Source organism: Tachypleus tridentatus, chromosome 9 (assembly GCF_004210375.1).
Source record: "Tachypleus tridentatus isolate NWPU-2018 chromosome 9, ASM421037v1, whole genome shotgun sequence".
NCBI lineage: Eukaryota > Metazoa > Arthropoda > Merostomata > Xiphosura > Limulidae > Tachypleus > Tachypleus tridentatus.
In genome coordinates this window covers 119,876,644-119,898,693 of record NC_134833.1, presented here as the reverse complement: position 1 = coordinate 119,898,693, position 22,050 = coordinate 119,876,644, and the positions used below count along the sequence as shown (strand labels likewise).

General features: G+C 35.9%; 1 protein-coding gene across 3 annotated transcripts in view; it reads right to left on the bottom strand.

The window, feature by feature from the left end:
- The window catches only part of LOC143226197 (uncharacterized), a 48,372-nt gene extending 27,337 nt beyond the window's left edge, over window positions 1-21,035 (bottom strand). The window contains exons 1-3 of one of the 3 annotated variants that reach the window (XM_076456846.1): window positions 20,719-21,035; window positions 15,730-15,840; window positions 9,538-9,615 (exon numbers count right to left, since the gene is read on the bottom strand). In XM_076456846.1, the coding sequence (XP_076312961.1) occupies window positions 9,538-9,615; window positions 15,730-15,777 (126 nt within the window). In that variant the 5' untranslated portion in view covers window positions 15,778-15,840; window positions 20,719-21,035. Of the gene's footprint in view, window positions 1-9,537; window positions 9,616-12,502; window positions 12,995-15,729; window positions 15,841-20,718 lie in introns of those variants that run through there. The other 2 variants (XM_076456848.1, XM_076456847.1) reach the window with 2 other exon arrangements.
- Window positions 21,036-22,050: the final 1,015 nt, after the last annotated feature.

Genomic DNA, 22,050 nt, shown 5'->3' with positions numbered 1-22,050 from the left:
TGCTGTATTTTATGTACTTATTTTTGTTATTCTAAAAAAGTTGCAAGGTTAGACTAGCGTATTTTTTTCATTTTTTACAATAACGTAAAGTACAAAAAATAATGAAAAATAACGAGCAAATATTACTCATATTTTTGTTTTACGAAATAAGATTCTAATAATAACTGTTTTCTTGTAACATTCGCAATCACTACCAGGTATCAGTCTATTTGCGCTCCAAACCTCGTTCACATAATAAGTTTCTCTGGTTACCAAACTACGTTCACGTAATGTAACATTTTGTCTGGTTGACACACCACGTTCATATCATTGATAATTTTCTCTTGTTGCTAAGCGACGTTCAAAATAATGGACTTTCCCGTAATACGAGCAGTATTTACTTTACGGGATTAGTGGCTCGACCCAGACTTGCAGTCACTCATCATCAACAAAGCCTACTTTATTTGCATGGTTCTTTATTTAAGCGCATAGCTTCAAAATTTCGTACCTATGCTTAGTGTGCCGCGGGGATCGAACCTTGTATTTTAACTCTCGAGTTCATCAACTTACCACTTAGAACTGCAAGTTTACTGAATACTGGAACGAAGCTTTATGTAAGTGTAACTTTACTGATCAGCGTCATCATATTAGTGTTACTGTTTTCAGTTTATTATTTAACGTGTCCTGGAAATCTGACCCATAACGAAGAACTCGTGTGTGTCATAGCGATCCGTTTCATATTTATGCGCACACCTACTCAGATTATCTATACTACTCGTCCCTAATTTTCAACCAATCAAGAGGAAAGTAGCTAGTCCACAGCACCCATATTCTACTCGCGGGTTAGGCTTATTGAATAACGAGATTTGACCGTAACTCTTATCACGCACCCACGGCTTTAAAAGAGCGAAGTTTGATTCTGCAGCAAAAGGACGCGAAGCGGGAGCCTTCGGATTTACGGTCAGGCACGCCAACCACTATGCACCATGGGAAGACACTAAAATATAAAAATGGTTTAGAATCTCACTGCAGTATACCAACACTCCTGCTAAACTTTTCTCACGAATAGACACAAGCTGCTTTATGTGATGTATATAAGCGCACGTGCACGCTTAACATCCCCCCCACATTCTTGTTATACACAACTTTAAAAAAAAAAGAAATGGTTTTATGTCTAGCTGCGATAAAACATAAAATTTCCCGAAGAGTTTTGCCGTCTAATGCAGTGGTGCGCGTTTTTATTTTGTTTTTAGTAGAGCCTTTTTTAAAATCCGTTTTGTAGCGCAACCCATAAAACCTGTATGTGTATGTACTGCACATCATTTTCTTTCATGCTAATTGTCCTTACTGTATAACTTAACAGTAGTAATAGAGTATGGCAGTTTAAAAACTACTTCAGTGTATGTTTGCACTTTCATATATAATTTATTTTCTACTATAGCCATATTTCGCGCCTAACCTTGAGAAAGGGCATATTTTACGAGCTACGAATCTATAGAGATCACCTTAGAAAATTTAGGGGGTAAAACTGCTCGCACCTTTACATACGTTGGCACACGTAGCTACTAAGACATGTTAAGTTTTACGCACTGATATTAAATCTCACGAAATTTCATATGTTGTCACGTCCTCAAGGTCCAAAGTAATATTTTCACTCATTTTGTGTTAAACCACTCTCAACTTTAACTATCTCACACATTACGGTCTTATGTTCAATGAAAGCATCCGAAGGGAAGGAAGAACCTCTTCTTGTGGATTCGTTATTTTACAGCGATCCATTCTCAATGAAAAATATAAGCATCCCTAAAGAGTTTATCTCCATTATTTGTGTACCGCAGCAGTACAGAGATTGCTTTATGGAAGTTAGTTCTGTGGCATCATTGTTACATTAAGTCGCACCATCTTGTTTCTTAGTCGCGATGTTTTTACTTCTTTTTGTAGTACTGTTAGCTGATTATAAACAAGCAACCTTCAGGCAGGTCTAGATGAACCACTCTGAGGAAGCATGTATTGCACATGTAGCAAAGGAAGATAGAGATTTTAAAAGATATCTGGTTCTTTTGCTGTAATATGTAGGGAATAACAATATGGATCTTGCTGCTACAGATAATATAACAGTGGTCTTTTCTACCATAGTATGAGGGTTTTTTGTATCATAATGTATATCTTTCACCCGTGTCATAAAATGCCAGTTATTGTTGTAGTTTGTAGCAACCTTGTGATGTTAATCAGACTCCGATGCTAAGATATTCTGAGATTCCGTTGGTTTGTGTTATATATAGAAAGTTAATTATGTGTGCCACTTACGTTCTGAAATTCCGTTAGTCTGTAGCAAAGTGTGATGCAAGAATCTGGTATCCAGATGATTTGAGATTTTGTTATACGTATAGAGCAATCTGATAATGCAAGTTTCCGAAATATGTACGTTCTGATTCCGTTGGTTTGTAATAGTCTAACGATTTAAATGCCCGACACACCTGTGTATTCGGATTCCACTGGTTTGTAACATTCTAAAGAATTAAGCCCCCGACACCTGTACATTCTGATTCCGCTGATTTGTAACAATCTAACGATTTAAGTGCCTAGCACATGTACACTACAAGATTCCATAAATTCTCACCCTACTTACAAGTATTTTCCCTCGTGTGTAGAAACAAACAAGTTAAATCTCTGACAGACTTCGATGGCTACAAAAATCTTAATTGATGTGTATGTGTCAAAATACATGATAGGAGGGCGTAAGACTTTGATGAAAAACGGTTTTGCAATGTTTTTTTGGAAATACAATAAAATATGAATAAAATTAACACTATATTACAAAATTTTTTAAAAGAACTATAAAAATATAAGTAAATACAACTTACATTAATCTGGGGAACTACATAACGAAGGGATGTTTGTTCGTTTATACAGGGATTATTCAAGTTTACATGCTACTTGGAGTAGCCGTGCTTTCACCCCAATTGAGAACATGTCTTACAATTATCGTCTCACTATATTTGAATATTAGTAAAAAGATACATTCGTCTTTCTTAAAGATAATAAATTTATCTGTCAAATAATTCTCTCCCCCCCCCCAGTAGCTCAGCGGTAAGTCACTGGACTTGTAATGCTGAAAACAGGGTTTCGAAATCAGAGGTTCGTTTGCTTATTTTTAGAGCAAATTCACACTGAGGTATCTGCTGCATCCACCGCGGAGAATTGAGCCCTGGATTTTAGCATTGTAAGTCCCTAAACTTACCACTACTCTATCGGTGTAGATATCCCTGGTAAGTACGGCGCAGATAGCTGATTGTGTTGGTTTGCGACTAACAACTAAAACAATTCTACATTTATCTTTTTAAGTAACAGGCGTAAGGTTTTTGTTTACCTTCATCCTAAATCGTTAATCGCTTGTAAAATTCAGCTTACAAGGAAACTAAATAAAAGAACGCTACGGGTTTGAGAGTATTGTAACACTACTCGCCCGAAGTAACAGGAACGTTTATATGTAATGTTCAGAAAATAAGCGACGAATTACGCCTGTTAACGTGGGTTCAAAGAATGAAACGGAGGGCATGAAGGGTGACGAATGTTCACTTCCTTCCGGGATCTATTAAGAAAAATAAGGGTAGAAGGTAAAACATTTATAAACTCGATCGCTTTGGCTCATCTCTTATTTTATTAAGCATGTAGCGATTTTCGAAAGTCAACATGATGTGTCTCTTTGGGACGTTGATTGTAAATCGGTAAACAATTCAAATTTAATCATTTTCCTATCTTTTTTTTTTTTTTTACATTGACTATTTGCTAGAATATTGATGTTAAAGGCTGTTGGTTTGTAGTTAAGCACAAACTGCACAAAAGACTTTGTGCTCTGCCCATTAAGGACATCAAAACCCAGTTTCTAGCGATGCAAGTCCGCTGTGTCACTGGACGGTTTATATTAGAGAAAACTTCAATTTTTTCAATCTGTAACTGGTTCAGACCATTTTACCCATCTCTTGATCTAGAACCCAAATTCTGATTCTATGAGATATTTTATTATATAGGAAGGCTATTTCGGTAAAAATCAAGAAACTATTAAAGTTTACCCTAACTTCATGAAATCTCTTTAGGTCCAGTTCACAGACGTGAAATCATTTTATATTTCTTTCAACAACATGTCTTAATAATTTTTCGCTTTTGCTATCAACTTTCCTATGAATTTGCCTAGTAACTATTTTTCAAATTGTTAGACAATCAACTCATTGCTTTACTTGTGTTAGGCTACATTTTTAATATTTTTAGATTTTTGTATTGTTCACTAGAGGGAGCTCTAATAGCGTAGGAACTTCTTACCAGGGGAAACGATACTCAAAGAACATGAAATTATTAAAATATGACTTAATCGTGGGGATACTGTTATCACGTAACTGTAAAAAACTAGGGGGACTTTATAATATATACGCTTATCTATTTATTTTAAAAATTTTGACTCTTGAAAACTTAGAATCTTTAAACTGAAAATTCCGTAGTTATTTTTGGTTCTCACAGAAATTCCTCTAACAGAGGAAGACCAATTTCGTTGGATTCCTCTACATATATTTATGGGAGGGGGCAATCGTTTCCGAGGCTCCTGCACAGTTTTAGAGGTTTGATTTATCTTGAATGATATGAAAACGCCAAATAATATGAAATAAAGAGATTTGTTGTATTGATAACCGAGTTAGCGAGTGTATTAGTTAGTTGTTTGTTACTTCAGTTTAGTAAATTCTGAATTTACGTCTAAATGAAGAAATTAGCAAATAAGTGATTAACGCCATTTTTGAAGTTAGGCCTATCGCTAGGTGAATTTGTGAAATTTGCACTTGAAGAAATAAAATGCTTCCCCTTTCATCATGTGAACTTCATGTTATTATTTTTTACGAAATGACCGAAAAGAACCTGTCCAACATCATAAACCGTTACTATATGAGTGACAGGAGTAAGATTATTTTGGTAAAAATAAAACATAATTAACACTGATCCTATGACTGCAAGTTTTCGAAGTAAAACTGAAAATAACAGAAACGATACAACTGTGAAAACAAGTCTAAGAAGAAAGAGACATAATTAACAGATCAGAAAGAATGTTAGAAATAGTGAATAGATGGTCAAGCAGAAAGAGAAAGAAAATTAAAAACAAACAAAAAAGACATGAAACTAAGAAAGGATTTACAAAAACAAGAAATAATGTTCACAAAAGTTATTAAAAATAAATTTGTTTGATCGAAGGTAAAATGGAGGTCACATAAGGTGTACTAAATGATTATAGCAAAAGGTTAAAATAGAAATAAACATGGTAAAAACTACATCGAGAAGACACAAAAAGATAAGCTCGATGTAGCCACAGTAAATGTACAGAAGGACATTGACGTCAATATAAAAGATCTTGAAACAGAACAGGTAAATGTATGGATCGAACCAGCCACTACACCCATCTAAGACCTCAAACTCTAATTATGCTACATGGAATAGGAGAACACGTCTGATACACACCTCTAACCACTATTATTTTGTCGTCTACGACTACGTGTCCTTCCTGGACTACCTCAGCTACACCTCTATCTCATCTTGTTACAGAATTTAGCAAGCAAGCACAACAAAACCTCCCAAACGGACTATGACGAAATGATACCATGAAAGATGTTTATTTGTTTGTTTGTTTTGAAGTTTGCGCAAAGCTACAGTAGGGCTATATGCGCAAGCCGTCCCTAATTTAGCAGTGAGAAAACTAGAGGGAAGGTAGCTAGTCATCACCACTCACCTCCAACTCTTTGGCTCTTCTTTTACCAAGTAATAGTAAAATTGACCGTAGCATTATGACGCCCCCACAGCTTAACAGGCGAAGATTTTGGTGTGACGGGGATACGAACCCGAGACCCTCAGATTACGATTCGAACGCCCTAACCACCTGGCTATGCAGGACTACATGGAAGATGTATCAGGCTCATTTCGAAATAACGTCCAAAGTGGATAGATGGGCAACAAGGTATTAATTTTTATCGTCATTTAAGAGGATCAGCTAAAACAACACTAAGACACCTTCCAGTAACAACTACCGGGCATTGGCGGCTGCCTTATCGAGTAAAGTGTCGCATCAAAAGGAGTTTTAAAAAAATAAGAAATTTCCTCTCAGAATGGACGTATGTAAACAAGTGGATGTATAGGTCCAGCAAGGTGAAAGATGGTGACTTCCTAAGTATAAAAACCTTCTTTACGTAATGCGTTGCGTGGGCAATCGACACTGGGAAACAGTGCATACAGAAAAAAGTATTTCTATGGAAATATAGATGTGACGTAAGACTTGTTCTAGGCTGTTTGCCTATGACTAAGGAGTTCCTGTGTAATGCACAACAGTCACACCCCAAAACATCATGAAACAATTTGAATGATATTGATATGACCCCTAGACAATACAATGGGTTGTTAGATTGATTATTGTAACTTTTGAATTTGTTTCAACAAACTATTGGAAATACTGTAGAAGTTAGCAAATAAGTAACTAGCATTATTATTTAAGTTAAATCTATCATTCGATGAACTTCTAGAAGTTCTCGTTGATTATTCGTTTGTTTGGAATTGAGCACAAAACTACACAATGAGCTAACTATGCTCTGCCTACCATGGGTCTTGAAACTCGGTTTCTAGCGGTGTAAATCCACAAACATACCGCTGTGCCACTGGGGGTTGGGTTGTTGTTGTCGAAAAAGTAAAACTTTCCCTTTCTTTAAGTAGGTTGGAATTTGCTTTTTTTTGTCTAATTTATCACAAACATCCAGCTCAACAATAGAAACCACTGTAAGTCTGTTTATTATTTATGTTATTATTTATTGGTTCACGTATAACTAACTTTACAGAACAAAGATGTAATCTGTAAAGTGAATATACAAACCAATTTAAGAACACTGGGCGAGATGTAATAGTTAAGGTATCGAACAGCGGATCAAAGAGTATGGAGTTCGAAAGATAATACTGCTAATCACACTCCGCGCTATCAACTGTGTACACATTATAAAACTTGACAGTCTTTTACTTGTTATTAAGCATCAAGCTGCACAATGGGCTATCTGTGCTAACCGACAGCCTTTTACTTGTTATTAAGCATCAAGCTGCACAATGGGCTCTCTGTGCTAACCGACAGTCTTTACTTGTTATTAAGCATCAAGCTGCACAATGGGCTCTCTGTGCTAACCGACAGTCTTTTACTTGTTATTAAGCATCAAGCTGCACAATGGGCTCTCTGTGCTAACCGACAGTCTTTTACTTGTTATTAAGCATCAAGCTGCACAATGGGCTCTCTGTGCTAACCGACAGTCTTTTACTTGTTATTAAGCATCAAGCTGCACAATGGGCTATCTGTGCTATCCGACAGTCTTTTACTTGTTATTAAGCACCAAGCTGCACAATGGCTATCTGTGCTAACCGACAGTCAATTCATTTATTCAATATGAAGGGCTGAATAAAGCTTTTGTGGCGGTAGGTGCTGCATTTTTTCTGGTCACGAGATCAAAATTAGTAACAGTTATACACGATCCCAGAAATCTCTGTGGCTGTTTGGTACACGAGTGTGCAAGTCCCTATTCAAGTTGAAAATTCCGATTTCCAGTATCTTTAGGGCCGATTGCGAACTTATTGTGCTCAGTAATGAACGAAAATATACCTAAGCACGTACAAACATGTTTGGATATATTTAATACAGTGGTAAAGGTTTCAACAACAAAAAATTAGATGGTTTCAGAACTTTAAGGGGCAATTTGGACTTCTATGATCAAACCTACTGTACTGTGTCTACTCTGTTTTCAATACCAATGGAAGAACAAAGTTAGTTATTTGGAATATGACAGATTTTCTCACAGTTATTTGATTTCAAGTACTTACTAATCAGATGAGTGAATGTGAAAGTACGTGAATATGATTTGTACACACAGCTCTGTGAAGACAAAAACGTAACATCCACAGTAGAGAGTGGGAGCTACAAGGTGTGTTAGGGTGAAAGTTTACATAGAAACTCTATGTTCGAGATAAGCTCACGTGATATTTTACCTCCTACAGGTACAGGGAGTGCAGCTCTGTGTCAAGATGGTTGTGGAGCTTCGAGACGCCTGCAAAGTGAAGTACTCTCAATCTGAATCGCAAACACAAATTGTGAGCTGAATACATAAGGTTTATGTATGGGTGGAATGTCTGGTTTGTAATCGTCTGTCTTTCGCTAGAGGTCGCCACACATCCGTAATTCCTCCTGTAATTCGTTTGTTTAAATCAAGGCACGAAATTTTTCAATCATTTTTCTTACTTAGCATATTTTGCTATTTTTTGAGAAGTTACTTACTGATAATATAGACAAATTTGGTTGCATTGTTAACAACCATCTCCGTTTGAAGATGTCTGCCGTTATGTCATGACATAAAACTATAAGCATCACAAACGTTTTTACCAAAACAGTAATTTCATTGTCAAAGCACGTTTAAGATTCAGAAAAAACCCTAGTACATGCAACAACTCAGACAAAATGATATATGATAAACGTTTTTATATATTTTCAAGCCATTAACCCAGAATATCATTAAAGTAAAATCAACTCTTCAATTTTTCACGGGTTGGCTATCTATCTTAGGACAGTTACAAATTGGGGTAAACTACTTGTTGTGGATCAGATGGCGCCACAGGTCGATTTCTGTATGCATGTTTATTCCACACTTTCATAAAAACAAATACTAAAGTGATCATAATAAAATTAACTAATATTTTCAATGTACCTTCACAATTGGTAAATCTGGCGGAAAGAAATATCTTCTGACCAAGTTCATTTCAGTACACACACACACACACACACACACACACACACACACAAATATATATATAGTTGTATGGGTGCGAGATTTATTCTACTTTGATAAGACCTTATATCTCTCACACTATTACACCTCCTTCTCCTGGATATGCCACTAAAGATTTAAAAAAAAATAACATACACACACACACACACACACATATATATATATATATATATATATACTATTTAGAGGACAAGTACATTTATCCAAAAATAAGCACGCTCACAAAGTCAACACACAGAAAACTGGCACACTATACTGGAAGAATGCAACTGGGCAATCCATCATTCCTAATGCATTCGTAGCACGTAGAAACTCCAAACTGACAATACAAATTCTGACAAAACATTAACCAGATATATCCTATCAATCCTTGTGTGCTACTGTAATTGAGATTCCCCTGGTAAAATATTCCACGATTGAGGAGAATTCGGAAGTGGTGTAGTTTGACTGAAAAGTCTTTTTATTAAAAGGCTAGAAATAGAGAGACAAATTATAGGGCAATTCAAAGACTGAAGAACTGCTCACCTTTTTAAAATAAACCATCATAGGATTTCATAGGTAGTTGTCAAAGTTATTCCTATCTTTCATCTATTAGTTGTGTATGGGTGTGTTATTGTTATGAAAACCTTGAACATTTATGGTAGTTCACGTTTAAATAATGAATACAGTTAAGTAAAGGTCGCTAGAAATATTCATATTTTCTGTATTTTTATCTTACCTTGCAGCCTTCACATGTGAAGGCACCAAAATGGTAACCTGCTGCCGGTTCACTACACACTTTACACAGTTGATTCATCTGGAAAAAAAAATCAACAAATATATATTAAAATTTTACCTTTCAAGTTCGAACAACAACATAACTTGAAAATCCCATAACTGGTTTTACATGTAAAAATACCAAAACGATAGCCTGCTGCTTTATACTTTACACAGTTAGCCCCTCCCCCATCCTTAAGAGATCAGCAATATACATTTAATCATTCCATTTTGCAAATCCTATCAACAACAGAACTGGAAAAACCACTTCTGATGTCAGACTTAGAAGGAATCTCTCATGGTCACAAACGACATTGCGAAACCAGTAAAAGACGACATCTTACCTTGTTCCAGAGATGTCTTTGCGATTCATAAAAGATGCCCGATAAATTAATAAAAAAGTAAAAAAGAAGGAAGACATACTGTACTAACGTGACCTCTAGGACAAAAAAAGTGTGTTATGCGGCTAATCGCGTGAAACAAGGAAAGAGAACCATTAGTAGAATGACGAAGTAAAAAGTATCTTTCTGCTATACATATCTCCTAGTGTTATAAAGGAAAATACAGACAGACATCGATATAAGACCAAATAGAAAAATAAGTTTGGCTTCTGTCAAGCTATTCACGTTATACCAGAATCAAAAAGCATTGGTAAAAGTGAAATAAAAGAAAGAATGTGCTGTTTTTCTCTATTTATTTCGTCATATTATACATGAAATCAGAAACGCTGATGAAATAACGGACAGAAAGGAATATTTAAGTCATGTATAACTTCTCAAGAAATAACTGTGTGAACGAAAAATGGTTACATCAACATTGAAACAGCACGTAAATTCTTTATGGAATAATAATTCTTATGAAAACTACTCTTGCATATTACATGGGAATCTCTAGATGAATACTACTATATTCAAGCATTTATCAGAGAGTTCGAGAGTTATACCACATTTAAACAGACGTTTCAAAGGCAACTCTTAGACTAATACGTATATCTCAAAATTTCAAAGAAACTTTAAATGACTAACGTATGTTCAGGAATTTAAAACAAATCTCTAAGTAACTTAAATATATATATGTAACTTTTATATAAACATCCATATAACCAACGTGTTAGTTCAGGCTCTTCAAAGACATTCCTAACCAAATACCACAAATATTCGAAGGTTTTGATATTTGCATTAATATTTTTTTTTTTATAAGTAAGATATTTTCTAACTAAAGTTGTTTTGTTGGTTTTCTTTCGTGAACACATTTCTTTATTTACTTCATATACTTGAGAACAAATATTTTATAGTAAACAACACGACTCAAGAGTGAAGGCGAGTCACATTTGAAACTCAATAAAATTGAGAAACGACAAGACTACACTCGAACTGTGCTTCTAAATATAACTTTTGTGATGGAATGAAGCTCTTTCAACCAGCTGCTGGATTTAAAAACCCCGGCATGGTCAGCTGGTTAGGGCATTTGACTTGTAATCTGAGGGTGGCGGGCTCGAATCGTGGTCAAACCAACCATGCTCGTCTTTTTATCAGAGTGCGCGTTATAATGTTGCAATTAATCCCACTATTCATTGGTAAAAGAATAGCCCAAGAGTTGGCGGTGGGTGGTGATAATTAGCTGCCTTCCCTCTAGTCTTACACTGCTAAATTATGGACGGCTAGCGCAAATATCCCTCGTATAGCTTTGCGCGAAAGTCGAAAAACAAGCAAACAAACCTGGACTTAAAAACAACCTCTTGTCCTCGAATTCAACAACAGTAACCAGATGAAACCATACTTCAAAAGTCCAAGTAAGTACTTTTATGTAAACATTACATGTTTAACTTATGTGCCAGTAGAACAGATTACTGGAAAAACCGCTTCTGTCCGTCTAAGTGTTTTTTTTTCTCCATACTTAAAAAATATACACAAAAATATTGTGTTTTATTCAAACTGAGAAACTCTGTAGCACTAAAAATAGAATGATTAGGTTTGTTTTTTTGGTTTTTTGAATTTCGCACAAAGCTACTCGAGGGCTATCTGTGCTAGCCGTCCCTAATTTAGCAGTGTAAGACTAGAGGAAAGGCAGCTAGTCATCACCACCCACCGCCAACTCTTAGGCTACTCTTTTACCAACGAAAAGTGGGATCGACCGTCACATTATAACGCCCCCACGGCTGGGAGGGCAAACATGTTTGGCGCGACTCGGGCGCGAACCCGTGACCCTCAGATTACGAAGCGCACGCCTTAACGCGCTAGGCCATGCCGGGCCCAGAATGATTAGGCAAGTTATTCCAAGGAAAAAGTGTTCATCACGAAAGACTGAAAAGTATGAAGCTGGTGTTGATTTTTTTTTTTTTTTTGGCATTTCGCGCAAAGCTACACGAGGGTTATCTTCGCTAGACGTCCGTAATTTAGCAGTGTAAGACTAGAGGGAAGGCAACTAGTCATGACCACCCATCGCCAACTCTTGGGCTACTCTTTTACCAACGAATAGTGGGATTGCCTGTAACATTATAACGCCCCAACGGCTGAAATGGCGAACATATTTGGTGTGACGAGCATTCGAACTCGTGACCCTAGGGTTACGAGTCGAGTGCCTTAACAACCTGGCCATGCCGGCTCTCTGGTATTGAAGTAAAGTGTTTACGTCTTCTATACAATCTCAATACCTGCTCTAGTTATCGTTCAGCCTGAAAGAAAAGTTGCTAAAAATATATATCTATTGATGGGAAGTGTAATTCACACACGAAAAAATTTTCATCACCTCTCAAAAGATCCAGTACAAAATATCATCGTATAAACATTACATACAGGTGGTTAAAAGTGTAGCCCAATAGGTTTCTCGTCTATAATCATCCTGAGCAGGACTTGTTGTGCTAAACTCCTGAGAAAATCTTATAAACATGTAGCTTCGCATCTACGAACATTTACATAGGTGCTTACCGTCAAGGCAGGAGCCATATCCGCCCCGCTTCGTTCCAGGTACGTCTGGCTAAATCCAACTTCAACGAGACTTGCTAGTTGTCATAAGAACACACTCCTGCAGCGAAACAGAAGAAAGCCTGATGTCGACTCATACGGGGCCATCGAATTATTTAGTTATGGATCGATGGCGCAAGTGATTTTCTCCGACCCACCGGAAGTGGGCTAAACGGAAAACACGACTTTTCCAAGTGCTTGCGTCTCGTGTTGGCAACAAGCAGGTAAGAGACGCTTGGAGGCGTCCGCAACGGTTAAAAAAAAAACAACACTGGCGACCTCAAGGTCTAGTGACGTAAATCTGTACGTGCCAACAGACAAACTGATCACTTTCGCCGTTGTTTGTCCAAGGTCTGTTTTCGAGACTTACCGCTGCTTCAAAAACCAAACACGAACCATGCACAGCCCTGACTATCAACGACGGTGACTCTCGCTACTAGAGTCTCAACATAAGAAATCAACTTAAATGAACGAAAATGAAATGAAGGGCGTGCCCCGTTCGACAGAGCGACTGCTGAATGGCCCAGTACAAACCCACTGTTTTATTGTGAAGGGTTGAGGCCAAAACGCAGTCATTGGAGCATGATGTACTAGATGTAAGCGAGTACTCAATCACGAGAAAAAGACTGTCTCTACTACAGTCAAGACGGTCCGTCGATACACTTTAGCACCAGCTGTTTTGTGGAGACCTAGGATAAGGCGTATAATTATTATGTTTTATGTTGCAAGTAAGAACAGATGTTCCCGTCAAACTAAGTAACCTAAAGATGTGTTTATATAACAGTGCCGCCACCTGTCATGCCATTGTGTTTTGCATCTTTTGATACAGAATGTGTCGTGCTATCTATAAGAGGACCTTCGTGAACATATTGAAAGAAAAGGATTAATTTTGATCAAACACTGTTTAAATTAATGTGTTAGAACACGATCCTCAAGATGGAGGAGCTGAACTAAGTAAGAACAAAATCTGATCCTGCCTTTTTTCTTTTCTACCACGCGTCTGATGTCGGCTAGGTTCCAGCTCAAAACTAATTACCACGTCTTGAATGATGGCTAAGCACAGCTCAACACTAATTATCACGTTTTGAATGATTGCTAAATTCAGCTCAAAACTAATTACCACGTTTTGAATGATGGCTAAATGCAGCTCAAAACTAATTACCACGTCTTGAATGATGGCTAAATGCAGCTCAAAACTAATTACCACGTTTCGAATGATTGCTAAATTCAGCTCAAAACTAATTACCACGTTTTGAATGATGGCTAAATGCAGCTCAAAACTAATTACCACGTTTTGAATGATGGCTAAATGCAGCTCAAAACTAATTACCACGTTTTGAATGATGGCTAAATGCAGCTCAAAACTAATTACCACGTCTTGAATGATGGCTAAATGCAGCTCAAAACTAATTACCACGTCTTGAATGATGGCTAAATGCAGCTCAAAACTAATTACCACGTCTTGAATGGTGGCTAAATTCAGCTCAACACCAATTACCACGTTTTGAATGATGACTAAATTCAGCTCAGTTCCATTCACTTAATAACTTTAACACGTTTTTTTAATTAAATAATAGCTGCACCGATATCCATCTTCAATGGTCAAACAAACATAGAAACGAGAAGCTGGTAAAGAATGAGAAGAAAGTACAAAAGGTGGAGGAATGAAATTACAGAACACAGATGGAGCTGCAAAAATACAACTTTAAAATAAAGTATAAAATTAAAATCACAATAAAAAAGAAAGAAGCGGAGAATTAGAGTATGGAAGTAAAATTAATGAGAAAATAAACAGAATGTAATGGATAAAGTAAAACAAGATAAGCACGAAATTGATAGAGGGTTATAATCATTAAAAACCAACATTTTTTTAATTGTTGTACTTGAACTAAGTTTCTCAAGGGTTAACTGCAGTAAGCGTTCTTAATCTTCAACGGACAGACTACAGGGAAAGTATCTAGCCAATAGTACTCACCATCAACTCTTAAGCTACTATTGTCTGACGGACAATAACGCACACACGGTTTCAAATTGTGGATCGAGTTTGTTTTTGTTGTTTGTTGTTGTTAACTTTTTGCAGTAACCACAGGCGGCATTGGACTCATGAGTTCATACTCTGGGACGTAAATCCCTGGGTCATACTCAGCCCATACAGCATCATATATACCAATATCAAATTATCAATCAATAAATTAAAATATTGTCATATAAAGAATAAAACTGAAAAAGTGGGTTCAAAAAAGGTTAAAAATATAAACAGTACCGAAACCATAAAAACTATAAAGAGCTAAATAAAAACCTAAAATATGTTTGAAAGTAATATTATTGTAAAAATCAAATTTGAAAGATGATTGAACTTTATAGACTTAAAGATTATTTGAATCAAGTTTGTATCAATTTATATCACAGTGTAATTACAATAGTTTAGATGAAAAATTGTATTTACTGACAAATGCGTGAGTAAAATATCGATGGCGGAACAACCTGATCGTCCGTCTTTCGAAAGGCATTATGTAATAACAATACATCATGATATCTTATCATTGCCTCGAAGGCATTTTAACCTATGTGAATGAGTATCTATCTTTATTCACATATAATATCGCCTTAGGTTAAAAGAAGTTAGCAACAGAGCAGAAATAGTTCAAATAAAAACAACGATCGTTTATAATCATTCGAGCGAACACTTAACTTCCTCTTTTCTGTTTAAATGTGACGATCCCACAAGTTTAAGGTACCCTACCATGATATTAGGCATGTTTCACAAGAAGTGCCTTCATTAACATAAATTACTCATTTTGTATTAGCTCCCGGTGGTTCAGCGATAAGTCTCCATGATTAAAAATGAGGCTTCAATGGCCGAGGTTGGTAGATCATAGTCCGTTTTGTAGTTTTACAGTAGAACAACAACCGTTTTTTTCTTTGCTAACAGATCTTTCAAATCGTATTTTGTGATGACTCTCATGAAATTGCTTACACAGAATCGTTGACAAACCAAATGACCTAAACGTCCAACTATTATGTAAAAGTACAAACCCTGAACTGCTCTATACCAGGTATTATAATGAAGTAATAACACAGTAATTTTAAAGTTAGTATGTATTAATTAAGTATACAATGCTCCACAATGAGCTCTGCTAAAACGTAGTGTTTAAACCTCGAATTTTTGTGTTATAGTTTCTCAAACTTACCATTGAGTGGACATTTGAATTAAACAAAGAGAACGGAAACTTCTTCATGTTTCAGCCACCTCATCTCTAATTTACTCACATTGAAAGACATTTGTCGTGACGGTCTGTTTTCTGGGGGTAAGAAAAACGAGTCTTCAAGTTTCGTTCTAATTTATCATAGAGGGAAATTGGCACTAACTCGTTGTTAAGAACAATTTGTGTGTTGACGTTTCGTTTCTTCAGTTCCATCCTCCCAACAGAAAATACAACAGCGCATATTGTAATTCGAATCCTTAAGTCCTAATGAATTAAGTACCAAACAAATCTCCTTAACAATAAACAACGTATATTTTACTGCGTACCTTATATCTAATCAATACACTTATCACAATATGTACGTTTTAATCACTCATACACCACATATCATAACTAACAGGCATAAGGTATATCTAGCCAATTTACGGGATGTAATTTTTGAGTAGAATAACTTTACAGTAATAACAGTTGTTGTCAAGTATGGTTATAACAAGTTACTAAAACAAAGAACTTTGACATATACAACTGTATATAAACACAAAAATTGCTGACAGTGTTTTATGTAATAAGAGAAATCGCAAAATTACGAAGAGGATAACAAAAGTAAATTTTAGACGTTTCAGATTACTCAATCTGTTTTCAATTATATTTTGTGTGAACGGTTATGATTAAATCCAAGTCAGGAAATAAAAATATGTTAATATGCACGTAAATGTGTATGTATAATTTCATATGGACAAAACAAGCAAGAACATAATTAACTGAAAAGAAATTAAACAAATCAAAAGGAGTCTGGTCGTTTGAGCTAATTCACTAAATTACGATCCTCTGCACGTGCGGCCCCGCATGGCCAGGTGGATAAGGTACTCCCCTCGTAATCTGAGGGTCGCGGGTTCGAATCCCTATCACACCAAATACGCTCGCCCTTTCAGCCATGGGACGTTATAACGTTACGGTCAATCCCACTATTCTTTGGTAAAAGAACTGCCCAAGATTTGGCGGTGGGTGGTGATGATTAGCTGCCTTCCCTCTAGTCTTACACTGCTAAATTAGGGACGGCTAGCATAGATAGCTCTCGTGTAACTTTGCGCGAAATTCAAAACAAAATAAACTTTGTCCGTGAATTATTCGCGAAATGATTTTAATGATATTTGGGCAAATATGTAATCAAATTTACGATATTTATGTATAATTAACGCTGTTTTGGTCCTGGTAAAATTCGTCTATTATAACCAACTATTTTCTATACATACACACACACACAGAATGGTCATCTAAGTTCAGGTGTTTCTTTGCAAGCTCGCACATTAGTTTGTTGTATATAAAATAAAAATTTCAGTAAAGTTTTTACAGTACTTACAAACATTTAACTGAATGGTCGAGTATACTGGGGTTGTATTTGTCAGCGTTGCATTTCTTTTCGGAAGATTAACATATCTTCTTAAATGTTAAATTACCTGAACATCTAACTGACTCAAGTAAAAAAAAAAAAAAAATCTTAATTGTATTCCATGTGTTAATTTTGTTTCTATTATGTTTTCACAGAGCGTTTAGTACAGATGTTAAATAGATGTGTCACAAAAACTTGCTTTTTGTACTGCAGAAAGGAACTAAGTTGCACCCTGCCCACTAGACTGTTTATACATGTTTTGTTCTTGTTTCTATTTAGCAGTGTGGTAATTTAGAAATTGTTAATAGTGTAATTACAGTCTCGCACAGAAAATTCAAAGAAGGAAAAAAAACGATACTCTACGTGATTAAAAATAGTTATGCAGCGACCCTAGAATTTGAGTGAAAAATCATTAAAATGGTTTATTCTTCAACTGTTTTCTTGCCAACTATTCATGTTCTATTTATGTGGGCATTCTAAGTTAGGGCGGGAAGAGTTTTCAATCCTATAATTATTTTTGTTTTTAAGTGCGTTTTTAATTTCACGATAGTGATTAACAGTATGAAGCGTTTAATTTATTCCCTCGTGCGAGTAAGAAGAAATGATTAAAGTGCTACAGGGAAGACGGGAACAGTTAAAGTACAGTCAAAACAATGATTAAAGTACAACAGGGAAGACGGGAAGAGTAAAAGTGCAGCCAAAACAATGATTAAAGTGCTACAGGGAAGACGAGAACAATTAATGTACAGCCAAAAAATGAATTAAAGTGCTACAAGGAAGGTGGTAACAGTTAAAGTACAGCCAAAACAAGGATTTAAAAAGTGCTACAGGGAAGACGGGAACAGTGAATTTACTGCCAAAGCAAGGGAGATAAGAGCAGTTGTGTATAAATGATGTTTTATCGAAATGATCACAAATTGCAAGTCAACTAAAAAACTTGTATCTTTACTCGAATGGAAATATTACACCAAATCCAAGACAAAAGATGACACAGAAAAACAAAACCTTATAAGTGATTCTAAGAAACTGAACTTTGGACGTCATGATGGCGCTAAAGTCGCGCACTGCCATGTATAAATGCAAGTCAGTATAATGACGTTGATAAATTATCGGAAAAGTTTACAAAACACATATGAAACGACTCTAACGATACAGGATGGTGTTAAAGTACACCATCCTTACATTCACAAGTCAGTATACTACTTTGTAAAAAACACTGGAGAAATTTACAGAATCCAACCAAACACGACCATACTAATGATATAGGATGGCTCTCAAGTCGTGCACCACCCTCAATCTCTAGAAGTTCTGTCTTTACCACTGTTAGAAATATGTATTTTTAAGATGACAACACAGTTTTACTCTTAAAAAGTATGTCATTTTACAGATTCAAAATTTTGTTTAGTATAGATTCATAGGATTTTATATCCTATACTTCATCCTTCACACACGTGCGCTATCACTAATATATCAATGATTTTGTTAATATCAAAGGACGTAGTGCATCTGATGAAATAAAGTTGTTGTTTTCTGATACCATGATACTAATAAGTATAGGATATTTATGATAAATTGGTGTCCTATAATACTGTTGTAATGATTTTAATTATTGTATTTTTTTTTAATATCATTATCATTTGGCATATTGAATAATACGAAGTTTAATGATAACAAGGTGTTTATATCTTCATTTACAAGTTCGTTGTTTCATGTTAGAAACGTCTTAACAAAAATTCTTCGTACTTGCAAATTTCATATTTCTTGTTGTATCGCAAACAAAATCTATAAAGTTACAGCGCTGAACTCACTGATGGGCAGCAGGTTAAATCATACACCGATTACTCACGAAATGAGTAATAAACTCACAATTTAATGTAACATATTTGTACCTCTTTTATCATTTATTCGAGCCTAACTCGTTCGTTATATTGTATTTAAACATTTCTAAAACTTTGATAAAAAGTCAGAACGTTGAGAATCGTGACATCAAACCTCCCTCTGGCCAAATAACAATATAAAGGTGTAAATCTTAAAACAAAAACAATCATTGCTTATTTCATAAAGTCGTACAAAGCGGTAGAAGAACTAGTTCACATATCCTTTCTGTCGCTTTGGGACTGATACATTTAACAGTAAGCAACAGCACCCACTTGAACTATTTTAATCAAACAGTAGTAATGAACTGTCACTTTTATAACGCATCCTCGACTCCAAAGGCAGAGAACTTTTTTTTTCCCCCCTTCGGCAACAGGACGTGAACTTTGGACCTTTGAATACGTATTCTGGTACGCTGAACATTTGGCCGCACCAGAACCATTAAAAAAACACAACCCACAACAATATTTGATAGTAAGTCTTCGGATAAACAATTTTACTGTTTTCAACATGCAAACAAACTTAAATTGCCTCTTACGCTTTATTTGCTGTTAAACTTAGTGTTTCGATTGCAACAAATTCCAATTTAACAACATTTGTTCATAGAAAGTTATGAAGTTGAGCAAGAAATTTCTTAAATTTATAACGGAGACATTTCTTGTTTCACACTAAATGTTTTCATTTTTTTAAAGGTGTATTGCAGTCTCTAAACATTTTCTTCCAGGTATACTGTGGCTCTCAGCCATCAAGTTTTCTAAAGGTTATACTATAGTTTGAAAGGGTGAGCTTCTTTAATTTGCGATTGAAAATATAACGTTATTTGAAAGTATTTTTAAAAAGATACGTTATAATCTAAATAGAAACTGTATATTGTAAAAAATTCATTAAAACTTCAATGATCTTTTAACCGCACTATAATATTAACAACATTTTTTTATAATGCCTTGCATACCTCTTATCATGCTAACAGAGCAGATAAAAAATGACCTTTGGTTTTGATGAACAATATCAAGTGTAAATTAAATAGATTTTTATATGTTCCGACGTCACTACACTCTTGAAGTTGAACATATACTTATAAATACGTTATCTGTTCGTTAACGCAACCGTCGCGCCAAACATGCTCGCCCTTTCAGCCGTGGGGGCGTTATAATGTGACGATCAATCCCACTATTCGTTGGTAAAAGAGTAGCCCAAGAGTTGGCGGTGGGTGGTGATGACTAGCTGCCTTCCCTCTAGTCTTACACTGCTAAATTAGGGACGGCTAGCACAGATAGCCCTCGAGTAGCTTTGTGCGAAATTCAAAAAATAAACAAACAAATCGTTAACGCAAAGTACACACACACACACACATATTTGACTGTTCGGTCTGATAAGCGCAGTCCAAGAATTGTTGATGGTTGGTATTGACTGGTTGCCTTCCCTCTAGTGGAGAACTTAAAAAATGAGGAATAGGTAACACAGGTAACTTCCGTGTAGGTTGGTACGAAATAAACCTATTGATGAAGCAGATTGGTGTTAAAATTACAACGTTTCTATCTATTTATAGGTATCAGATTCACAGTAAGATTAAGGCGCTTCTATCTATTAAGGTGCGAGACTCAGAAATATGGTCTTCACCTTGTTCCAGATGACTAATTATACAGCGATGCTAGTCTCGAAACTTTAGGGAAAGAAAAATTTACGTAGACACTTCCTCTAAGACTTACCTTGTCTATAAATTTGTTGAGTCACAACTATTACGATCTTTCAAGTTATTAAGCTGCTGTTGTGTAATAAATATCCATTGCAACAATACACATGGTCCTCTGACAGCTCGAATACACGTGCCCAGTACAATGACGGGAAGAGAGACTGTGTCGAGCCTTGCGCTTTTGGTAGTCGGCGCGAACTGAAGCAAAGCCGGCAGAAGGTAAATCTCTTCAGCGGACCCGATGTGCACCACAGAAATCGAGGTCAACTTGAGAGCACAGTGAAGACCAGTCGTGGAACGACGTTAACCTACCAACCTGCAGAAGACAGTGTGAGCCTCGGGATAATTTAATCCATCCAATCACAGCATCTTATTTTACAAGTTAAATATTTTGTTTCATAGAAGTTTGTAGGATCTTATCACCTAGTCTTCTACCCCCCATCCTTCACACCCGTACAACCCCCTTCCGCAGTGCTTCACATGACAGGTTGCTCCTCAGGTCACTACCCCGCACCGTACTGTTCTTAACGTTTTGTATTTTCTGAGAACAGCTTTAAAACGACTCAACTAGTCCAGGACTACTAAAACTAGTTGCTATTTATACACACGAATAAATATATAATGGAAGCATGCTAAAGTAGTAGTAAGACAAAGGCAGAGTGTAAAATTAGGATATTGCTAATTATAGTGAATTAGAACAGTCAGTAGGACTAGCACGCTACTAACGTAATTATTTAATTCCATGCAAACTCAGATTAGTTACAAATTAACTCCTCGGAAAACGATTTTTCTTTCGTTCGAGTCAAGAAGATAGCCAGTTAATTGACTACTCAGAATTTCATTGATATAAGTTGTTGAAGAGGGAGACACCAGAACTAACAGTTAACGGTTTATTTAATCATTAGTTCCTGATAAATACGATACTTTGAAAGAATTAGTGTGTTCTTGTAAACAATGTGCTAAATCACTTGGTAACATTGTATCTTTAAATATTCTTGCAACATGGACCCTAGCGTGGCAATTCACACACTGCGTTACCACATTTTGTAATATTATATCACTCACTGTGTGCTACAACACTTAATAACAGTGTATCAATACACTTGTTATAGCGCTCAGCAACAGCGTATCACTTACTATGCAGTGTCTTACGATACTTGATAACAATACACCGTTCGGAAGAAAGTGCTATATCCCTTATATATAGAAAACATTTTGTAATGATTTTTTATCAATAAAACATATAGGGAGATACCTGCATTTTTTTTTTTTTTGTTTTAACTAGTAGTTGAGAAACTGGAATTTTCAATTCAAACGACATCTTATGGCCATGTCAGATAAGTAAGAT